Source organism: Mycteria americana, chromosome 6 (assembly GCF_035582795.1).
Source record: "Mycteria americana isolate JAX WOST 10 ecotype Jacksonville Zoo and Gardens chromosome 6, USCA_MyAme_1.0, whole genome shotgun sequence".
In the NCBI taxonomy this organism is placed as follows: Eukaryota; Metazoa; Chordata; class Aves; order Ciconiiformes; family Ciconiidae; genus Mycteria; species Mycteria americana.
In genome coordinates, this window is record NC_134370.1 from 25,554,671 (window position 1) to 25,577,198 (window position 22,528).

General features: G+C 44.5%; 1 protein-coding gene and 1 long non-coding RNA gene across 2 annotated transcripts; one reads left to right on the forward strand and one right to left on the reverse strand.

Moving 5' to 3' along the window:
• Positions 1–2,292: 2,292 nt before the first annotated feature.
• Positions 2,293–17,270, forward strand: LOC142410937 (uncharacterized). Its single transcript, XR_012776063.1, has 3 exons — positions 2,293–2,408; positions 15,416–15,485; positions 16,945–17,270. It is a non-coding gene; the product is annotated as an uncharacterized LOC142410937 (long non-coding RNA).
• Positions 9,771–20,983, reverse strand: LOC142410936 (dual specificity protein phosphatase 13B-like). The gene is made up of 3 exons (XM_075504115.1): positions 20,761–20,983; positions 19,841–20,061; positions 9,771–10,179 (listed from the first exon to the last, which is right to left on the reverse strand). Exons 1-3 carry the CDS (start codon positions 20,949–20,951, stop codon positions 9,965–9,967), a joined length of 627 nt encoding a protein of 208 aa, XP_075360230.1. The 5' UTR covers positions 20,952–20,983; the 3' UTR covers positions 9,771–9,964.
• Between the last annotated feature and the right edge of the window lie 1,545 nt (positions 20,984–22,528).

Below are 22,528 nucleotides of genomic sequence, written 5' to 3' on the forward strand. Positions count from 1 at the left end.
ACGACTTCCCTTTAGACACTGCTGCCACAATGCAGTCAGCACAACCTCATCTGGAGGACCAGCAGTAAATTTAGCTGATGGTGTATGATAGTCTCCTCTCAATTAGCTGTAGCATTCAGCTCAGGGAACTGGTTCGGTTGGTGAGAAGAGGTACAATTTTCAGGCTGCTATAAATACCATCCGTGTCTCCAGAGCCCTGCTATGCTGCTGTGGCAGAAATTCCTAAAAGGCTTCAGCCTGAACTCTAAATCCTTCAGGCAGCCATGACGGGACAGTGAAAACCTCAAGCCCATATTAATGTTTGTGAGAAACAACCTGTGTGAAGCATCACTGTGCTCTGGTGGGAGTTCAGGCCTTTGGACAAGATGAGCTGCGGCTCACTGGGGTCACTCGGGGCGCCTGTTCTCCCGCGGTCCCCGCTACATCCTGCCCCCTTCTCCTCTCTCTTTAGCCACCCTGCAGTCATGCAGCTGTTGTGATCAGGGCCGAAGCGTCCCTCTGCCCCCGTGGGGGTGAGCAATAGCATCTGAGGAAGGTCTAAAGGCAAGCACGGAGGGATGGTGGCTTGGCGCACACCAGGCTGCCTGCCGCTCCAGCCTGCTGCAAGCTCATGGTCCTAGCTGTGTTGTGGGGCCCATCTCTTGCATCCCGGTAGTGTTAAGCGTGGATTGCAAGTGTTTTCTGAGTTGTGCTTCTTGATGCTATGGAATATTTATACCATTAGTAACTAAACCAAATAATTATGTTTTCATTGTTATAGATGGGTTCCTTTGGACTATGCAGTGGTTCATCTTATAACCTTTACTTTTTTAGTGACGTGCAACTTTCTCCCTGCTTTTACAGCCAAACTCTTATCTAAGTATGTGTATACAACACTGCTAAAAGGATAGCTTCAAAATCGGGCAATTCACACATCTTAAGGGCTAATGTAGCTAAATCTTGCTTCAAAAGACTAAAGCCTTGTATAAATCGTGTTATTATATGGTCTTTCCAGATGTTTACAATAAAAATAAATAAGAAAATTAAAAAATGGATTGGTTATGGCTCTGCTAGTAAATGATTCCTTTCAAATTGAGACACAGATTTGTTCCATCAGTTTGTATGTGATAACACAGGGCCTGGTCAAATTTCCACTTTCTGGTGGGAATCATCTTGGTTTGAGCAGTGCTCTTAGCGTGACTGACGGCTCACAAAGGGCTGTTCCTTCCCAAAGCTGACAGAGCAGGCTTGGAGCTGCTGGTAAGTGAAAAGATTTGTTAAATGTCCCAATGTCATGGATGTTGATGATGCTGTAATATATATGTATGTATACATCCTTCCTTGGCACTGCTCATTTTAAGGCATAGCCAAGTAAATGAAACAGCATGTGCTCCCAGCTGCTTTAGCCCTAGAACCCAGCGGTGGTGTACCAGGTGGCAGTACTCTGGCTCTCGTAGCTTTTTCCATGTCTCATGACATGGTATGCACTCCTAAATCTACCAGAGAATCTCAGCTTTCCTTGGCAGGGGAGAGGAGGAGGAATAGAAGTTTATTGCCCTTGTCAAGAAAATCATGAAAACAATGAACCTTCAGACAAATAATAATAAAATCCCATGCTTTATAAAGACAGTCTCACAATGGGAAAGTGGGGGGATGTGATACAGGAGTTCTGAACATCTGGGGCTGGCAGAAATACAGTTCTTGCTTAGGTAGATAAAGGGGCGATTCGTATGTGTGTCTGAGTCTAGCTGTGATTCTGGATCCAAGGTTGCTATTACCATAATAAACTTTAAGATCCCAGGTCTGTAAGTGTCTAGTGCTAAGGGAAATCTGGGTAAGATTTGAACCTTGTAGTTTGTGTCAATCTTCAGTTTAATCTTATGTTTTAATTTGAAAGAATTATAAGGGATTCGGCATACTACTTTTAATGGGAAAAGTGGTTGGGGTGGGGAGGGGATCCTGATATGATGGTGTTTTCTTTGACTTGCTGGGGTTTGCTACTGTAGTCTCTCATCTCTGTGAGTTATTATGCCTGCACAGTTTGCTTTTTTTCCAAAATGTTTGTTCCACATCGTGAGCTGATATTCCATGGTGCAATATTCTGTCAGTACAATCACAACAGTCCCGAAGTGCTCTTGCAGTACATTGCATGGGATAACTACTAGAATATACAGAATTTTTAGCCTCCCGTGATTTTTTTTTTCCAAGTAGCCCAAAAGTTATTTTGTTATTTTTTTTTAGCAAGCCAGCACCTTTAATGGCAGGCAGGCATTTCTGAGCATTGGGATGACTGTTGTCAACATGACTAGTCTGAAAAAGATATATTAGTATTCATCTCTTGAAATGCTTTTGGATGACTGGCCAGACAGACTGCTATGGCACTGATACTTGACATCTGACTGAAAGGATCTGGGATAGCAGAGATGCAGGTAAGTTGACATATGTCTGTGGTGCGAAGCAGGACAGGGTAGAAACTGTTGGACTTCCTGGAGGTTATAGTGGTTGTAAAATTGGGCTGTAACTGCATGGAGGCGTAACTGAGTCTAAACTGGGTTGGGTTTTTTTTTTTAGTTTTTTTTTTTGTTTTTCTTTTCTTCCATGGAAGATGACAGTAGGGAAAGACATCAGGTGAACTGAAGAATTGTGTGAATTGATGGAAAGCAACTTTGGTTGTAAAAATCTAAATACTCCTTTCTGTACTATTTTCTCCCATGTACTCCCTACCTCCCTAAAAAGCAACAGACAGCTATTCTGCCTGATCAGATGAGCTGTTTTAAATTAAAGCCACTCTGTAAGACTAACATGCATACCAGGACTGTTTTCCTTGGTACAGTTTTAATTTCTTGTTATATGATGTCTCCTTTGATTAATTCAAATATGTAGGAAATTAAAAAGATGGTCAGTCTGATTTTTTTTTTTTTTTTTTTAGTCGGTTGTGTGTTCCAGTCAGGTATCAGCTAATTACATACAGACAATTAACAGTTGAACAATGTGTTGCTTAGCCTTCAAATGTGCAGAGCATGCAAGGCTGGGATTTCCCCAGGAGAGCCGAGGAGGAGGAGGAGGAGGAGAGCAATCTCCCCTGGCATGGGGCAGTACTTGGTCCCACCGGCCAGGAGCTGCTGCACTGCCTCTCCTGGCAGCCGAGCGCTGCCTGGCAGGGGATGGCGTTTCTTCACGAGTGGAGATTTTTCTTCTGCAAAACTCTTGGCTAGGCAACGTCTTCTGGTTGTTATTTCTTGAAATCATCTTGTCATTGGCCATTATAGTCTGAAGCCTTTAGAAATGTTCCCTGTGAGGGTCACCTGGCTCAGTCACGTGTACTGGTAACTCCAGGCGTGGTCATAGCGACAAAAATTGTGCAGCTGATTGATAGTCATACATGCATGCACAGAGGATTAGAAATGCAAGTCAATGAATAGAACAGAGAGTAAAAAGTAAATTTAATTTTCCAAATATCCTTAGTTTGAATAGTCTCTGATAAAATGCTGTTTTCCTCTTGTGAGAATGGCAAAGAAAAGTGTCTTTGAGTCCAGCCCTGGGATCCTGCTGTGTCCCTCTTGTGAATGAGTAATGAAAAGTGGCCATTCATTGCTGAATGATTATTTTTCCCCTTCAATGGAGTGCAGGGGGGGGAAACCCTCCAAAATCCAAGTCTTCTATGAGTCCAGCAGACTAAAAGCATCAGGAAACCTCTGGAGGGAAGTAAAAAGTTATGAATGGAGAATAAAATATTGGTGTGGAGCAAAAAGGCTGTTGTGTATAAAGAGCAGATGGGAAAATGTTGAGTTTGAAGTTTAAAAGACAAGGATCTGAATCTCATTCAGCTGAGCAGGGGGAAGTGGTTTGGGTTTCCTTTCCTTGGAGGTTGGCTCCATTTGATGAATTGTCGAGATGTGCTATAAATGTTTAAGATTTATAGGAGAGGCTCCAAGTAATACTAATGAGCAGCTAAAAATAGATATGATAGGAAAATATAAACTGACAAACAGATCATCCAGCATAACAATAACTTCATAATCACGCAACTGTTGCCAACTGAAGAGGGGAGACATGGCATGAAAATGAGCTTTTGTTTTCCACATCTGAAAGTTAAAGGAGTCGGAGTGGAAACAGATGTTCTCCAAAACAATGTGTCAGAATAACTCTAGTAACAGCCAATTGTCACCAGAGCTGAGCAAATAATTCCTCGCTCGCTCTTTGCTGGCTGATGGTTTTCCAGTGATGGGTGGGGTTTTTGTAAAGGACTGATTCATTTATTTATTTATTGTAAGAAACCTAAATGTTTTTAGGGGAAAACTTATCAGTGTCTCACTTCTTACAGTTCTGTGCTCCTCAGGTTTTTTTAGAATTTTTGTCTGAAACCTGTTGATCCTCCAAAAGCAATCTTAAGGGCTTTGGCGACTCATTTTGATTGTAAATTTTTGTGAGTATCTCATTGCTGATATTTATATTGAATTAGAAGGAATTAGATGAATTAGATGCTTTGTTTTCATAGTAAGGGGCTTGTAGAACAGCGACTGTCTTTCAGAAGAATTTTACACTGAGAATAACCACAAGGATGGATCTTGTCTACTACTAAGCAACAACAGAAGAGTTGTTGAGCTTTCATTTTCAGGGTCTGTCTGCTGAACACCTACAGAAGAGAAACATTCGAGTCAATTGGTGATATGTGGACAGCTTGAGGGATCAAAGATCCTCCGTGTCTCTATGAATCTCGGTCTGTGCTGGGTGCCTGCTGAATGCACTCAAGATCTTTGTGGTCATGAGGACTGTTGGCAACAAGCAGGATCAGACTGCAGCAACTGGAAGACCCTATCCCTTGACAAGTGGCATTTTGCATGAGAGGAGGCTCTGCCCACATCTTGGGCAACAGACAGATCAGAAGGGCGACCCGAGTCCCAGACCTGCTTTTGAATTTTACCTGAAGTTTAATAACTGATGGTTTTGTCAGCTGGCTGGGTTTTTACTGTGCAGATTTTCTGTTTGTACTACTTTGAAAATATTTTTATTTGCAATGGTATTTCCATTGGGAGATGCTTTGTCTCCAGGGTAACTTCCCTGAGAGTGGTTTTAAAAGTTAGTCTGTGGAAAGTACTGCCTCTTGTTTTGCAGTTTTCAAATGCCCCTTTAGACAGTAATTAAAGATGTTATTCTCTTTCTGATACTATTTTTGCCCCGACTTGGCACCCTGTTATTGTCTGAAAAGTGGGCAGAGCCATGTAGGTGTACTCAAGGATTTGATAAAGACAATGTGGGCTTCACTGTAACTTAGTGATCAAGTGAGAAAACACTAGATGGGACATGGCATGGCAACATCATGGAAGGCACTCTGTGACAGGGTGGAGAATGGCTACTGGCAGAGGAGGAAGGAAAAGAACAATTTTTTAGAGGGTGAGACAGGAATAAGGTTGCTTGAACAGCTGGGCTTGTTGAGCATGAAGATGATGGAAGGATGTTATGGAGGCAGAAGCAGGAGGAGGAGAGACAGAGCCAGATCCTCAGCTAACATTGCTGGGTATTTTTAGGAGTGCTTCCTGAGAGCGCTTTCTGTATATAAACAGACGAGGTTCCAGGAGGCAGCGGTGAGGGGGAGCAGTATAACTCAATGATACTTGTACCGCAAATAGTACGTTGCAAAGAGCAAATTGTTTGACTTTATTAAACTGCAGCCTCCTGCAATGGATCAAGGGTCTAGTTTCTAAGCAAAATAATTGTAGCCTAAAGAAAACTTAACTGTTGAAAGCCTCGCAGACCCTAGATTCCTGTTTGACTTGGCTTCAGGAGCTGCATATGCTCTTTGAACCTCAGACTATGAAGTAAATTTGAAAGCACAAGCTATTTTGAAGCCCCTCTCCACAGCAACACATAGCTCAGCCCTGTTATCAGGAAAACACAAGACATGAAAAATAATGGGACAAGGATAACGTCTGGCAAGTAGACTTGACAGTGCTTTGCAATTCTGGAGGGGCTGGCAGGAGCTGGGCAGATTTGATCTAGACATCAGGGTTATGCAGAAGGAAGTCACCTGGTCTTGGGGGCAGTGCCGAAGTTAAAGCAGAAGTGGGAGCCACTGGCTAAAGTGGAACAGGCCAGTGTAATGCCGAACCAGGGGATCTGCCTGTGAGACTGCCTGGCTCCATCCTTGCCTACAGGCGCTGCGTGTTACTTAGGGTGCTGTACCCAAAGAGCAGTCATGTGTATGCTGAAGGCCATGAACAAAATGGTTACTCTGGAATGCGGTCAACTTAGGCTTGTCCAGTGGCTTGTTACTCAGCCCTGACAAGTTAGTCTTGGTCACACTTAGTTTTTTAGCTTTGTGGCCTACTTGGGTCCCAGTTCAGATTTTTTTTCTTTTTTTTTTTTTTGGTAAGAGAAAAGGGTAAAAGCTATGACTTAAGAAGGTCCTATAGTAGGGCCATCCTTGCTGCAGCAACCCCAAAGCTACCTGTGCAAGGAGGCATGAATTAATGCACCTGCAAGAAAAAGGCTGACACTCTTAGCTGTCGCCACTACACATGTTGTGTACCTGGGCAATATCCTGGCTGGTATTTCTTTCCATGGGAAACCTGTCCTTGGCAGCATCTCCTTCTGTGCAACTTGTTGAAAATTTCTGTCCTCTCTTCCCTTGGCTCTTTGCAGAGCAGATTTATGGTCCCACTTTCCTTTTACAAATAAAACCCTAAGTGCAAATCCAAAGGATAAATAACGCAGCGCAGACATGCCCACAGCAATATTCTCTGTATTTATCATTGCTGAAAGTCTGGGAGGAAAAGCTGGTGAAGGCAAGATATCTTATGTGAGAGAACTATTCTCATGCTTTCATGCCAATTCTGGAGGCTGGAGAGCAATCCTGTTGAGCTTTTCCCCAAACATCCTGCTGCAGCTCAGGCAAACTCCAGGTGCCTTGTCTGTGGAAAGGGGTTAAGATGCCCATCCTCCCTTGCAGGCTTCTCTGTGTGAAGTATGCCAGCTCCACCACAGTGCTGGAGGTTGCTCCTTCATAAGCACGCAGAATGGATAGGCGTTTGTAAATAAACCTCAGCATTTGCTCTGCACTGGGTAAGAAGTAGGCATGGAAAAGATGGTAGCATCAACCGATCACTTCCATCCTGCCTGTGGTCTCAGTTGACATTGCCTTTGGCAGGTAATATTTAGCTAGGGCACTGCGCAAGTGTGATTACAGCTGGTGCTGCAGAGGCAATACACCTGCAGGGGAGCGAGAGGGGCTTCATTCTGCTGACTCAGCAGCAGCAAAATTGACAGCTTCTTGCCAGGACCAAATGCCTCATTGTTAGCAAGGATGGCTGTGGTGGAAAGAAGCTATTCCTTGTTGCTTGGGCTGACCTGGTGGCTTGCAAAGAGCCAGCAACTCTGGATCTGGAAATGGTAGCACAAGATATACCTGGAACCACCCCCAATATTGTTTTCATTTTGTCTTGATTCCAGCTGTAATTTTAAGAGACTTCTGCTTAACTAAGCCCAGGGGCAGTAAGCCACCTCAGTGTGCAACACGTGGGTCAGCGATTAGGACTGCTTAATTGTCATCAACTACTGAGCCTGCACCTGTGCCCCTGCCAGGCCACCTCCCTGATGCTGCAGCCCTTGCATAGTTGAGGGAAGGTAACTGTGGGCTCAGGTACTGTCATCTGCTGGAGGGTGGAGAAAGTGCAAGGAGATGGGGGGACCTGCCTCCCACTGTCTGAGCTTTGCAGGAATGCAAAGTGCTGGAACCAGGCCAGGCTCTTCTAGAAAGGGAATTTTATGTCCTGGGGTTGGATAGCTACTTTATTGTCTTGGGGTCAGTGTTTTGACCTCTTGTTCTTCATTGTTTGATTGGGTTTGTTGTGGGGTTTTGGTTTCTTTTTTTCAGAGAGAAGAGGAAGCCTCCACTATACACCTGTAGCAGTGACATCCAGCCAGCGGCCCTGCTTTGCCAGTGCCCTGGCTTTCCTGGCACGCTGCAGCTCCAGCCAGACTTACTGCTCCCAGCTGCAAGTCGCACATGGCAGGGGAATCTATGGCTGTCCCTGGCCAGCTGAAATAGTCCTGCAATGGCTAACAGGCCTAGCTGGGGTAAATTTAGGCTCAGTCACTCAGAAGTTGTTCACTTTAAATTCTGCCCTGCAACTACAGATGTTTCCAGATGTGCAGCTTGCTGGGAATTATGACCTGTCCTGATGGGCTCAATGCACGGAGATTTTGGACCGTTGTGTTTCATATGCCCCTTGTGCTTTAATATAGTGCCATTTGGCTTGGCATAGGCTGAGTTACAGACACTTGAAGGGAGTGGTTAGTAAGGCAACTGAAAAGACTACTCACAAAACAGCTTCAGCGCGGTCTGCAATAAAAAAGGATCCCCAGACAGACCGAGGTGGAGGAGACCCAAGTGCCAGCAGTGGTTCAGCCACCATGCTCACTGAAATCTAATCTCCTTGCTGTGGCAGCCAGTAAGAGGTCTGTGAAAGCTATAACTTCACTGATTTTTCCATCATTAGCTATGACCTCCCTTCTTGGCCGCTTACTCCAGTCTCAAAGGATGGGACCCTTTCTGGAGGGAAGACCCATCTCTCATTCCCTGAGAGGAAATTAGTCTGTAGCATTGCTTGTGTTTTACTTACTATGTTTATAAAAGTGGAAACAGCGCCTGAATTTTTCTATAGGCTCTGCAGGGAAATCATGTTTCCATATTGCATTATGAGAAACGCAGTGGAAGTGTGCTATGCTCAGTTAATTTTTTTTAATGTATGGAGGCAAAAGAAACTTCAGTTCAGAACGAGTATATGCTTCTCTCTTTCTATTCAACATCCATAGTGCTATAAATACAAACTGCAGGGTACTTTCAGAACTGCAAGCCTTTAAGACCTCTCAAGAGAAAACATCACACCAAATTAATCTGCCGTCAAGTGGAAATTCTATATTGTTTGCATTTGCCAATGTTCTGTATGTGGCTGTAATTGCACTGAAGCAAATATCTGCTTTGAGTTCTTCACAAGATTAAATGTGGCCAATTGGGCATAAAAGAGTAATCGAAATGCAGAGCTGCTGCTTTGGATTTATTAGAGGCATTGCTCATTTTTGCTCTGACACGATGACACTAGGTTCTGGCTTTCCGTTAAAACACAGAAATTTAGGGAATGTGATTTGGAGCGCTGGGTTGCAAGCCAAGAGGAGGATGTTTCTGTCTGGCACTGCTGCCAGCCCGCAGTGCAGCAGTGGGCAGTGTGCCCTGAGTGTGCCCCTCGCCTTGCGCGTGCAAGGGGACACCTTCCGTCCCTCTGACCAGCAGTGGGGCTGTCGATAGCCGTGCCCCAGGGTGCAGCGTCTGGCTGGGACCTCCAGTATCGGCTTCTGAGGATTTCACGGTCTTTTTAAGTTCTGAGTATTTGCCATAGATTTGAAGCTGAAAGGACTTGTGAAGGTCCCAGCAACAGCCTCCGTGGCTTGTAATAGAGAGAGCCCAAGGTCTGAGTTGGATCCTGACTAGTGTCACCATGTCAGACTAAAGGAGCATGTCAGCTTGCAAAACCTGAAGTCTCACCCTATGCCAGCTGGATGTGAAATGTTAAAGACTTGCTTAAAAACCGCATGGTTTCTTTTTCTTTTTACTAGTTTAGCCATTTTCCCTCTTGCCTTATAAATGCAATTATAAGCAAGTAAAGAGTCTTTTTTTCAAGCTGACTGCGCTGCCTTTTAATTCTGCATGAAAACCCAACTGCTCCCTATGCCCTGCCCAATAGGTAGTTAAATAAACAGGCCCAGGTGGGCAAAACTGCCAGTCTGAAGCCTTCTTTATTTCATTTTCTTTCAATTAGTGGGCTTATCCAAAAAATACATACTGAACTCCTACCAGCTTGCTTATGCTCAGCCATTTCCCAAGGAGTTTCTCAGTGCAGCTACAGCGCAGTCCTGACAGCATCCTCGCGCTGTCTTCGGTGAGGGCAGCATCTCTTGGTCCGGTGCCAGGAGACGTGCCTCCTTGGCACTAGCAGGCCTCTGCTCCTCTGCCTTTCCCTCTTCCTAACTGGATGTCCAGCTCCCGAAGCTGCTTGAGGAAGCCGGAGTTGGGGCAGATCCCTCTGTGTGAGCGTACAGTCTGAATTGCGTCAGTGAGGGACATATCTTCACAGATCATTAGGAAAGCGAGGACGAGAGTTGCAGATCGGCTGATTCCCATTGCACAGTGAACTAGTACTTTGCCTGGAAAAAAGGAGAGAGAAATGCAATTATGCCAGGAGGCAAATGGTGTGGTTTATCATGCTGGACCAGAGAGGGAAGTGGTGCTGATACTGGGGCTGAGCAAGCAGCTGTGCTCAGCCCTGCAGAGCAGAGGCTGGTGCAGTGCTGGTTGGGGAGCAATGGGGTTTTTAATGGCTGGGGACAGAAAATTCATAATTGTATTGCAGGACCCATGATTGCGCTTGTTTGGGCTCAGCTGTCAGCCTGAAGGCGTGCCCTTAGCCCTCCTGTCCAGCTTGTTGTCCATGGTGTCCCTGCTTGCTTACATGTAGTTTAGGAGTGACGTACTTGCTGGCAAAGCTTCAAGCCTTCGTACTTGAAGGCTGTGCTATGGGAAGCAGCCTTGGTGGGTTGCTTACTACCAGAGGACCTAGAAACTTGGGATTTCAAATGTGCAATGCTCAGGAGTGCTCACTGTTATAACAAGAAGGCTCCTCGTTTTCCACAAGGTCTTTTTTCTTCTTTGCTTAGGGCAGTAACGCTTTCTGAAGGTGCTGACTACTGCCCAGCCCTTGTTGGAAGTGTGGTGGAAAATGGGTGTTAGCAGTAAGAACAGCGGCCTGTTTGTACATGCTATTTGCACCAGTTTACTTATGTTTTTTTATTTTTATAGCCTACCCTGTACATCTGTAGTCACTGTTCTTCCCTAATGCCTTCGTCTTCCCTCTGTGTTAGGTGATCACTAGAAAAATGGTTTATGAAATGTTTTGAGTTCCCCAGAGATTTCAGTGTGATGTGTGCATCCTCATTAAGAGTTCACTAAAAGTAATATCATAAGTCCTTCTATGTTGCTGTAAGCGAGCCTCAGGGAAGACCTTCCAGGGATCCTGGAGTGTAGCTCCCTCCTTCCCTCTGCTCTGCTTTAGGTTTCTCTGCTGTGACCACTAATGGAAGCAGCCAGAGAAATGCAATTCTGTATCATGACTACTTCCCAGGTTTCTAATGTGCGTCTTTGACCCATGCTGGAGGGAGATAAACTTTTTTTTTTTTAAAAAGGTCTCATGTGAAATTAAAGGAAACTTTGTCAAAAGGATTGCTTTCAGATGGAAAAATTCCAGTTTGTAATCATAGAATCATTAAGGTTGGAAAAGACCTCTAAGATCATCTAGTCTAACCGTCAACCCAACACCTCTGTGCCTACTAAAGCATGTCCCGAAGTGCCACGTCTACACAACTCTTCCAGGGATGGTGACTCAACCGCCTCTCTGGCCAGCCTGTTCCAATGCTTGACAACCCTTTCTGTAAAGAAATTTTTCCTAATACCCAATCTAAACCTCTCCTCATGCAACTTGAGGCCATTTCCTCTTGTCCTATCGCTAGTTACTTGGGAGAACAGATTGCACCCACCTTGCTATACCTCCTTTCAGGTAGTTGTAGAGAGCGATAAGGTCTCCCCTCAGCCTCCTTTTCTCCAGGCTAAACAACCCCAGTTCCCTCAGCCGCTCCTCATAAGACTTCTGCTCCAGACCCTTCACCAGCTTCGTTGCCCTTCTCTGGACTCGCTCCAGCACCTCAATGTCCCTCTTGTAGTGAGGGGCCCAAAACTGAACACAGTATTCGAGGTGCGGCCTCACCAGTGCCGAGTACAGGGGCACGATCACTTCCCTAGTCCTGCTGGCCACACTATTCCTGATACAAGCCAGGATGCCATTGGCTTTCTTGGCCACCTGGGCACACTGCCAGCTCAAGTTCAGCCAGCTGTCAACCAGCACCCCCAGGGCCTTCTCTGCCAGGCAGCTTTCCAGCCACTCTTCCCCAAGCCTGTAGCGTTGCATGGGGTTGTTGTGGCCCAAGTGCAGGACCTGATACTTGGCCTTGTTGAACCCCATACAATTGACCTTGGCCCATCGATCCAGCCTGTCCAGGTCCCTCTGCAGAGCCTTCCTACCCTCAAGCAGATCAACACTCCCACCCAATTTGGTGTTGTCTGCAAACTTACTGAGGGTGCACTTGATCCCCTCATCCAGATCATTGATAAAGATATTAAACAAGACTGGCCCCAACACAGAGCCCTGGGGAACACCGCTTGTGACCGGCTGCCAACTGGATTTAACTCCATTCACCACCACTTTCTGGGCCCGGCCATCCAGCCAGTTCTTTACCCAGCGAAGAGTACACCCGCCTAAGCCATGAGCCGCCAGCTTCTCTAGGAGAATGCTGTGGGAGACAGTGTCAAAGGCTTTACTAAAGTCCAGGTAGATAACATCTACAGCCTTTCCCTCATCCACTCGGTGGGTCACCTGGTCGTAGAAGGAGATGAGGCTGGTCAAGCAGGACCTGCCTTTTGTGAACCCATGCTGGCTGGGCCTGATCCCCTGGTTGGCCTGCACATGCCCGGTGAGCACACTCAAGATGAACCGCTCCATAATTTTCCCTGGTACTGAGGTCAGGCTGACAGGCCTGTAGTTCCCCAGATCCTCCTTCTGGCCCTGCTCGTAGATGGGGGTCACATTGGCAAGCCTCCAGTCAGCTGGGATCTCCCCTGTTAACCAGGACTGCTGATAAATGATGGAGAGTGGCTTGGCAAGCTCCTCCACCAGCTCCCTCAGTACTCTTGGGTGGATCCCATCTGGCCCCATAGACTTGTGAGTGTCCAGGTGATGTAGCGGGTCCTTAACTGCTTCCTCTTGGATTATGGGGCTTTATTCTGCTCTCCGTCCCTGTCTTCCAGCTCAGGGGGCTGACTACCCTGGGGATAACTGGTCTGACTATTAAAGACTGAGGCAAAGAAGGCATTAAGTACCTCAGCCTTTTCCTCATCCTTGGTGGCGACGTTCTCCCCCGCCCCCTCCAATAAAGGAGGGAGATTCTCCTTGGCTCTCTTTCTGTTGTTAATGTATTTGTAAAAACATTTTGTAATTATCTCTTACAACAGTGGCCAGATTGAGTTCTAGCTGGGCTTTTGCCTTTCTAATCTTCTCTCTGCTTGACTTGATGAGATCCCTGTACTCTTCTTGAGTTGCCTGCCCCTTCTTCCAAAAGTGGTAAACTCTCCTCTTTTTCCTGAGTTCCAGCAAAAGCTCCCTGTTCGGCCAGGTTGGTTGTCTTCCCCACCGGTTCATCTTACGGCACATGGGGACAGCCCGCTCCTGCACCTTTGGGACTTCCTTCTTAAAGAATGCCCAGCCTTCCTGGACCCCGTTGTCCTTCAGGACTGTCTCCCTCTGGAGAGGACAGTCCTTTCCCTCTGGGTGTGAGCAAAGAGCTCATTCTGGAATCTGAAAACCTACGTCTTGTAAATATCTTAAAATGCTTCAATTTGGTATGATTTGATGAGAAAATTATAATTGGAAAAAAAATGTTCTGTTGTTCTACTCAATTATAACCATGCCTGAAAATTTTCAAACTCTCTTTTCCTTTACTGCAGTCAGATCTAGTCTTTTCACAGAGACCATGGTCCAGCAATTGGGCATTACTGAAATAACAAGTGATTAGAATCAGATTTGAACTTCTGACCACCTAATGGACAGCTCCGTCTCCCATTAAGGCAGCTAAAAGATGTTGTATTTTTAGCATGAAAATTTCAGAACACTTCTTCACTGGAAATCTTTATAAGTTTGAAATGACGTATTTTCTGCATTTTTTTTAAATTTTAATTTTTTTACTGTCACATTTGTAGTCTGTTGTTTACTAATTGTATAGCTCTACAGAAATGCAATTTAACAACAACACAATTTATATCCAGAAAAAGATGAAAATCAGTAAAAACAATTCCATGTTGCTTTTTTTTCCTTTGGAGGTGGAATAAAGTACCTCAGATGCTGCTTCTCTGTAAAATGTAAGGAGAGGTAGAAAGAATGGACAGCTTTTCAGGGCTAGTTCCTTGTTCTGTTTGTGCTTACAGCATCTTAATTTCTCTCTTACCAGGGAGTGAGACAAAAATATCCTTGTTGGATGATGAGCCTAGATCCAGCCAAAAACCTCAGACTGATTGCCCCCATCTCCCCGGGTGTTAATTCTGGGTACTTTGTGCGCAGCTTTTCATCTTAAATCTCATTTTGTTTGTGACAGAGTATTTATTTAGCAACCGTTCCAGTTCTGACTAATGATGATGGCATAGCCACATGCTCGGAGAGCACGAGCATGTGTTGTAAAAACCTGCTCCGGCCAGCAGGTTGAGAGAAGTGTTGAATTCCGCAACATATGTGACACAGCCACCTTTCATTATCCTGGCATGAGAAATCTGAGCTCAGCCCTAAAGATAGACGTGTCTTCAGTAGAAATAAAGGGACAAATATAGTCTCCAAGGAAGCAGCGAGAACAACTCTGGTGACAGCAGACTTGGACTGGGCATCGAAACCTTTGGGAGAAGGAAGAGTTTTTTCTAACGTAATGTCAGTTTTGCAGAATTAGAAGATCAAGTGATTTCTATTTGTGTTTTGCCATTCAGATACAGCTTCGCAGAATTTACTGAGATACTGATGCCATTATTCAAGTTAAATTACATCTATCTGTCAATTCCATTAACTCCATGGGGATTCTTGGAAGTGAAGTCCTACTTTTTATGGGAATATGGAGAAATACTTTGCACCCTTGCTAAAAGATAATGGTAATTTGAATTTTCACTAGACTTTTTTTTCAATGTGCTGCACTATCATTAGCCTTCACACCAACCTTGTAGGATACGTATGCTGTATTATCTTCCCTAGAGGAGGCACTTCAGACCCAAATAACCCAGGTCTGAGATTTTCAGAGGAACGTAAAGGAGTCAGGACACAGTTTCTCTTTGAGAGATACTGCGAATAGGGCTAAGTCCAAAAGGTCTTTGGAAAATCCATGCTTCAGCAGTTTGCAGTAGGCCTAACTGCAATGCAGTGGCAGGGACTGGGGAAATCCAGACACTCACCCTCATGCACACCCCAGATAACAGGAGCCAAGGAACAACACGTTCTGAAAAATTTTCTTGGAACCAGAACCACTTTTTTTTTTTTTTTTTTTGGTCTGAAAACTTCTAAGCTACCAACACTCTACAAGTAAAAGAAAAAGAAATTATATTTATGGTTTGAACTGCACCGGGGGGGGGGAGGGGGGGAACAATCAAAAAGAGATGGCCTTGATGTTGGATTTGATTTTGAATCACTAAATATTTTGAAATTCAGTCTAAATTTGGCCAGAAATTGGATGGGGGACAGGAGAATTGCTGTTCTGAACCTAATTTCTCTAAAGTTGTTCTTGAGTCCATTTTTTTTCCACCCAGATGGAGCCTTCTGCTTTGGAAAATGCTCTGCCCCACCTGCAGTCTGGAACTGAAGCCTAGCTGAGCACAGGTAAGGAAGCTGCCATTAAATATTGCTTGATGTGTTTTTGTTGGGGGAACAGCAAGCAGAACAAATTCCAGACTCCTATTGTATAGGCTGGCTCGTTACCCTTTTATATCTAACTCTGTGTCTGAGAGGAGGAGGTGGCGAGTAAGAACACACTGAATGATCTTCCCTGCTTCTCTGGCTTATCTGCACTTCAAAAGAGTCCTCCTAGATCAGCAACTAGCTTTAGAAAGTGTCTCAGCAAAAACCTGGACAAGCCCCAACTATTGACCTTGGACCTAATCTGCATGGCTGTCTAATATACTTGTTCCCATGAGGATGCAGCAGGTATATTATCTTTTACATGTGCGATATCTATTCCACGTTGTTAGCCTTTGTTTCACTATGCACAGAGGTTATGATAAATGCTGGTACTCTGACAATAACATGACTGTTTGTTGCAGATAAATCAGTCATGTGAAGTGATTTAATTAACGTAAAATTGCTCTAATGAAAGCAGATTTGAATTTACTATGTGATTATTTGTAGCAAACACATTGAATGTTAAACTCGAGTCAGGAAACAAAAACTGTGTTGCTCTGTGGTTCATGTTTACAGGCTCAGACCCTCGTGTCTTAGCAGTAGCTGTAAATGGGTTAAGTGGCACTCGGAACCCACCGTGATATACTGCATTTGAATAGCACCTGAAGCATGTCTGCACCACGTGGGCTGACCGCGGTGGTCTCGATAACAGGGCGTTGCATCAGCCTCTCACGGGAGGCAGCCGAGATGCGCCGTCCCAGCACCGAGGCTCCGATTCCCGGGTGGCTGCTGGACCACAGCCTGGGAAAGCAGCGTTCGCAGAGGCAGTCGTGGTGCATGCCCCTGTCATGGGCTGGGCAAGGAGGTTATAACCAGATCTTCTGTACCACAGAATCCATGCCGCAAGCTGACATCCTTTAAATCTGCCTTCCCTGCCCCCATTTGTTTTAACATACAGTGGAAAGAGAAGTTGGACTGATCCCACATTAGAAGGCCATGTTGCAACCTTCTCTCTGAGCATGTAACAGGATCCCTTAGGAATAATGGGATTAACTGAGGAGAGGTGGGGGCACTTAGCTTCTGGCATTATTAAATCTTGCAATCCTTATTTGAAATGTTGCACCGCACATCTCAAGCTACTTTTTGCAGAGGCAGACAATAACTGTCATCTGGCTGGGATTTGTGCAGAACAATAACACTTGGTTTTTAACAACGGATTATGGATATTATATCCAGCTCATGCCTGCTGTAACTCTACTGACATCAAAGGGTTTGCACTGGGGATAAAGTTTGCACATTCAACTTTGTTGGCCAAATTCAAGTTGGGAAATTCAATGTTGTTGAACAAATTAGTCATTAAAACACATAATATCTTATTGTCCTTCAGCTACTCATCATTAACTGAGCTAAATGTCCTGAACTAGCCCTTGCTTTCTTGCAGGATGGATTCAATGTGGCTTAAGACCAGGCTCCAGACTGTCACCCAGAGTGAACACCCCAGCTGCCCTTGCTCCATTGAATCCAGCAGAATTATGCTGCTCCCCAGGAGGAGAGCTCAGCTGGGCTAGTGGGCCCCAGGGGCTCTTCCCACTCCACTGTGGTTTTCTCATCTCCTGTTATGTTTTAGCCACTGTCCTGTAGCCAGGTGCAGAGTCAGTTGTCTATTTCTTGATTAATCAAGTGCCTATTTTGTCACAGCTGAAAATAGCAAGAAACCTACGGGGAGCTTTAAATGGCGGCATGTCCCTTCTTCCCACACCTCCTGGAACAGGTAAGGGCTGTCATCTGCTGGAGAGTGGGAGGTGGAACTGATGTGTGTAATGCACCTACGGCAGAGTCAAGAGAGAGGACCCTTTTCTCCTAAGTTAAGCTTCTTTCATAACCACCACCAAGAAGAAGGCAGGAGAGGAAGCCTGGCTTTTCATTTGCTCCAATGAAGTAGAAGAAGGGAAATGCCTTCCCGAGGGTTTGCCATTTCAGGAAGTTAATGGGTGTGCTTAACCTGCCTGTTTTAAACATGTTCGGAGGTCAATTAAAAGGAGAAGCTCTCTACGTGGGAGTCTTCCTCTCTGTGTGGTGTTAGTTTAATAGTTTTCATGGCATGCTTTCATCTGTTCAAGTTCTCTTTCCCTTCCTCTTCTGCTAGACTTTACCAAACAAAGATTTATGCTTAGGTTTAGCTGCACTCCAGAAAAATGCAAATTGTACAGATGGCCATGCAAAGGGACGAGATTGATATTCACGGTGTTGCCCCTTGAGCATGAGCATGAGGGAGAAGGCCAGTACTTCCCTGACACCATGTTTTTCCTTGCAGAGAAGGGGGCAGATTGTGCATCTGCTTGCTCTTGGCTAAGCCCACCCAAACAGCTCTCTTATGTGGGCAAAGGAACAGCAGGGCTGTGCTGAAGGAAAGGCAGCCAAGGAAGCAGGGTTCATAAAATAATGCTTATATGGCACGGCTGCAATAGTAGCGCCCGTATTTCTTAATCTGTACGACAAAGATGATGAAGGAAGTCATTCAGGGTGTGATGCAGCCATTGACCACTGTGACAGGAATAGCTCCCAATTAGGAGTATATGAGTGCATGCTCCCCTGCTTCCTTTTGCTCATGCTCTGGCATCCGTGTTTGAAGAAACTGCCTTAAAAATAAATTCCTTACATCACCAAAGACATATTCTGTTCAGCTAAGGTAGAAACCTGGAATAAATCTGACCATGCTGTTTTCTGGACTTCTGGTATAAAGCATCAGAATTTTTCTTCAAGCATGAGGGGAGTAACAGTTCTTACTTAATTCTAATGAGTATTTGATTCATAGTTTTAAATATGTTTGTGCCTCATATAGTCTTAACTTTGACTTATCCTCCCAGGTGAAAAAGATAATTTAATTCCATTTAAAAAAAGATGTTGAATTTGCTTGTAATAGTTAAGCAGCAGTCTTAAGTGACTTCTCAATCAAACAGAAGTACCTCGTTACATCCTGAGTTTAATATGAACAGGCCTCTTGTCACCTGGTATAACTTTTTGTTCAGCATCACTGCTTATAATAAATGCCGTTTTTTCTCTTCTTCTAAATGATGTCAGTAACAATCCCCTCCCTGTCTCATCCCTGCACAGGTTATGGGTATTTAGCTGCTAAATTTCTGTATCTCAGGAAATTATGCTTCCAGAACATTGTGTTTATATATTTTCTAAACTGTTGCACTTTCCTTAAAATGATGAATGTCAGCAACAGCTGGACTGTATATGATTGAATTTCACCTTGTCTCCATTCCCAGAACCCTGCTTCCATATGGAGTTCAGCAAAGCAATATCTAAAAGCATGGGAGTAGGGATAAATATGCACTCTAGACATGATGAGTTCATTGTGTTTGCCTTGAGCCTTAACTTGTTCTGCATTCATAACTTTCAGTATTAGGGCATGCATCGTGCAAAGCACTGGTTTTGTTTTCTTTTGTGGCCACCACGATTCATCTGCTGGTTTCTGGTTTTTGTCAATTGATTTGGAACTTTTTTTTTTTACTCACACATGAAAAGATTTTGGATCTTACCTTTCTCTGGAGTACCACCAATAATGACTTCAATTGCAAATAGCGTATGCTGTAATAGAAATGGGTGCAGATCCAAATTCCCCAAACATGCTGGTGGTTTTGAAGTCCAAATGCAGCCCTCAGTTTCACAAAGGCAAATACTTTCTAACAGGGTGGATCAAGCCCTCCAAGCAGCAGTAAACGCTGAGGCATCTAGCACAGAGGTGCGCTGTTTTCAGTTACTGCATCTCCCTTTCCTAGATTGTACGGTGTAGATCAGATCTACTAGCTGCATATGATTAAGCTGAGTAGTTAGTATTTTAGGGCCCTCATTGATATTAAAGCTCACCAAGATGCAAGCAAAACAGTATGCTGAGTGTATAACTGTTCTCTTAATAAATCTTTTTACCCACTTTTGAGTGGGTATCTGTACACTTTTGTGGCACAGTGGGGACTTTAAACCCCATCACTAATTTGAAAAGATCAAGTGTACGTGCCTCTTCCCAGGTCTGTGCGTCCCTATAGGTAGTAAAGGATACTTGCTATTTTGTCTTTTGCTAATGAATAGCACTAGGCATAGGGAAAAGCCCTTTGAAAGCCTGTTAAGCGCATCCTTTCCTGTTTCGGGGGAACAAGGGAACTCCCACTCACTGTGGGAGATCAGCAGGCGGGCATGACACTTCTCAGTTTGGGTATCTCCATTCTTACCCACATCTGCAGGTGGTTGGTCTATGCCAAATACTATTTGATAACTTGCCCTACTTGGCTCCTATGCAGAAGGTATGCAACATGCACAGATGGTCTCATTACCTCTTGGGGAATTCAGTGCTGCTCTTATGTATCGAGCAACTGGGTAGAAGTAAATGCTGAGATCAAAGTTTGGGTTGTCCTCTGCTTCTACTCCGTAGTAATCGACAGGCAGGTCTTTGTAGAACTTGGGTCCGGTGTCGATGTGAAATCGCCCAGCAGCAGCATTCACAACATGGGAGATGCCCATTCGGCTCAGCTGTGCTTTGTCACGAGCGACGTACCTGGAAGAAGGACGGGGGGTTATACTACCTGCTGCATGACAATGCGGAGTAAAACATGCTGCTGATGGTGCAGTTTGTTAAAACTGCATGGAGTCGTAGTGGCTATTTTCTGACAGGTTGATCAGGTACAAAGCGTCCACCAAAACGCTTCAAGACAGAAGTGGCTCGTTAAGAAACTGACTTTTATGTTTCCTGCATCTTTTTCCCCAAACATTGGTTTAGGTTCTTCTCAACTGACAAAAAATAAAAAGGTGGCAGTGATGGTATTTTGCACAAGCCAAGAGTTTTCTCGTTTGCTTTCTCACCAAGTCACCTCTGCTGAGCATCCGTCAGTTCAGGAGACTGATACCATCTGGCAATGTGAGGAGAACATCAGGTTGATCCTGTTTTACCCAGCTCTGGCGTGACCGCCTGCAGTACCGATGCCACAGCCCCACCAGGCTGCTGCAGTGTGGGACTCCTGTACTAATGCAGGAGAAGAAATTGGGAGGGGGAATATTCTTTTGGGATACTTAGGATGCCTTTTCTCTATGCTACAGCATCCTAAGCACAGTTCAGCCTTGCTCAACACTTAGACTTACTGTGAGGCACCAGATTAGTGCCTAGCTCTCTTTTTAAATAAAGAGTAGATGATTTGAGGGGGTATAGGGTGGGGGCTAAGAGTTGCACTAACACCTGCAACCCTTCCCTCTCTCTTACAGGTCTCCCACGTAAAGGTTTGGCCAGACTTCATCCACGTGCCCCGTGGGGTGTGTGCGTGTCCAGAGCAGGCGCTGCAGCTCCTCCAGGGACGGCGTTTTGGCACTGCTGCGGCTGCCAGGCGTCCGGCTTGAGGCACTCCTTATCTTGGGGCGCAGTAGGTCCCTGCTGCACAGGGAGTCCCAGGCCATCCTGAAAGGTGGAGGGCAGACATTCACTACCAGCCAGAGACGTTTCTGAGGTCGCCCTCTCTTCTTCTCACCCTCCCTTACCCCCTCACAAAGCTTGCCCACAGTTACAGTAGTAAGCTCTTTGGGGAAGAGATTGTCTTTTTCTCATGTGTTTATGTACTTAGCACAGCAGAGGCCATGACTGGGCTTGGGAATACTGTTGCAATATAAACAACAGTCCAGTGGCTCCCATAGTCCCATGTTGTGGTTCAGACAATGATTTTGAAGCCTGTGCTTCTTAAATAAAGTTTTATATTATTATGGCAAATTGGAAGCTAAAGCTTTTTCAAACTACTAGGCTCAGGGCCTCAGCAGGCTTATTTTGACCTGACTACTCAACACTTCTTTCTAAGTATGTCAAACAGTCAATTAAAACATCATGATTATATTTTTAAAGGTTTTTTCGTAGTAGTATGAACTTTCCCACTTCCTATTTGGAATTCTAGACACTATTACTACCACAGTGAAACAGACTGGTCCTCGATATGCCAGCAAGAGAGTTATGCTTCCGAATGGAAAGAGTTAATGCTACGGAAAATGTATTGTGTAAACGTAGCTATGCAGTGGGTATAGAAACAAGTTACTAATTTCGTATGCTGAGCTTTTCCTTTAACCACGTAACTAGGACTTGCTTATATATACTTTATCTGATTTGTCTTTTATAATTTGCTCAACAAACTGAGCTGAGCTGAATAAATTGGTCATGCAGAATCTTATTCACTGGTTAAATCTTAATTGTCAACTTAAACAGGGGAAACTCTGTAAGAAGTATTTTTGTTCTTTCCAATGGTAGTTGCCAGCCATACTTGTTGTCCAGATGACAAATGTTCATGGTAGAAAGAATCTGCATGAGTAAGTTATAGTGATTCCAGATGCCATTCATATATTTTTTTAATAGGTTGTTTCATTTGCATTCTGCTCCTCTCTGCCCCCTCCAAGAACTGTCCCATTTCTAATCTTGAAGTAAGAACTTTAATTACAAGGAGAAACAGGTTTTTTAGGCATCAGTTTATCTCTGGAATTACTCTGTTCCCATGTGATACATTTCTTTTGAATAGTGGTTCCTTGTGTTAGCTATAGATTTGAACCATTGGGAGGATTTTTTAAGAGGGGAACAGAAACTCTATTTTTACCAGAGTTATGTTTTTATATATATATATATATATTTTCAATAATTTCTTTTCTATGTTCTAAAAATTAGTCAAGTATCTGCATTACAGAGATATTGGGAACTCTGTCAACTGAGGCAGCTTTAGAACAGAAGCATCTGTCTAGGACATGGATGAAGTTGTAGTCAATGAGTTGAAGTCTTGCTCTGCCACTGACTGCTGAATGTCTTTTGCATAAATGATTAGAGGGGTGGTTTGGGGTAGAACAGTCCAGGATGGAAAACCTGAAACCTTCCATCTTTCTGCTGAACAGCTCTGCCACTTACAAATAGGTTGTATTCATGTTCAAGCACCTCCACTGACAATTTCTTTCCAAACACTAGCTGTGGTGAAAGGCTTTCGTAGTTTCCCATCAAGGTACTTTCACTA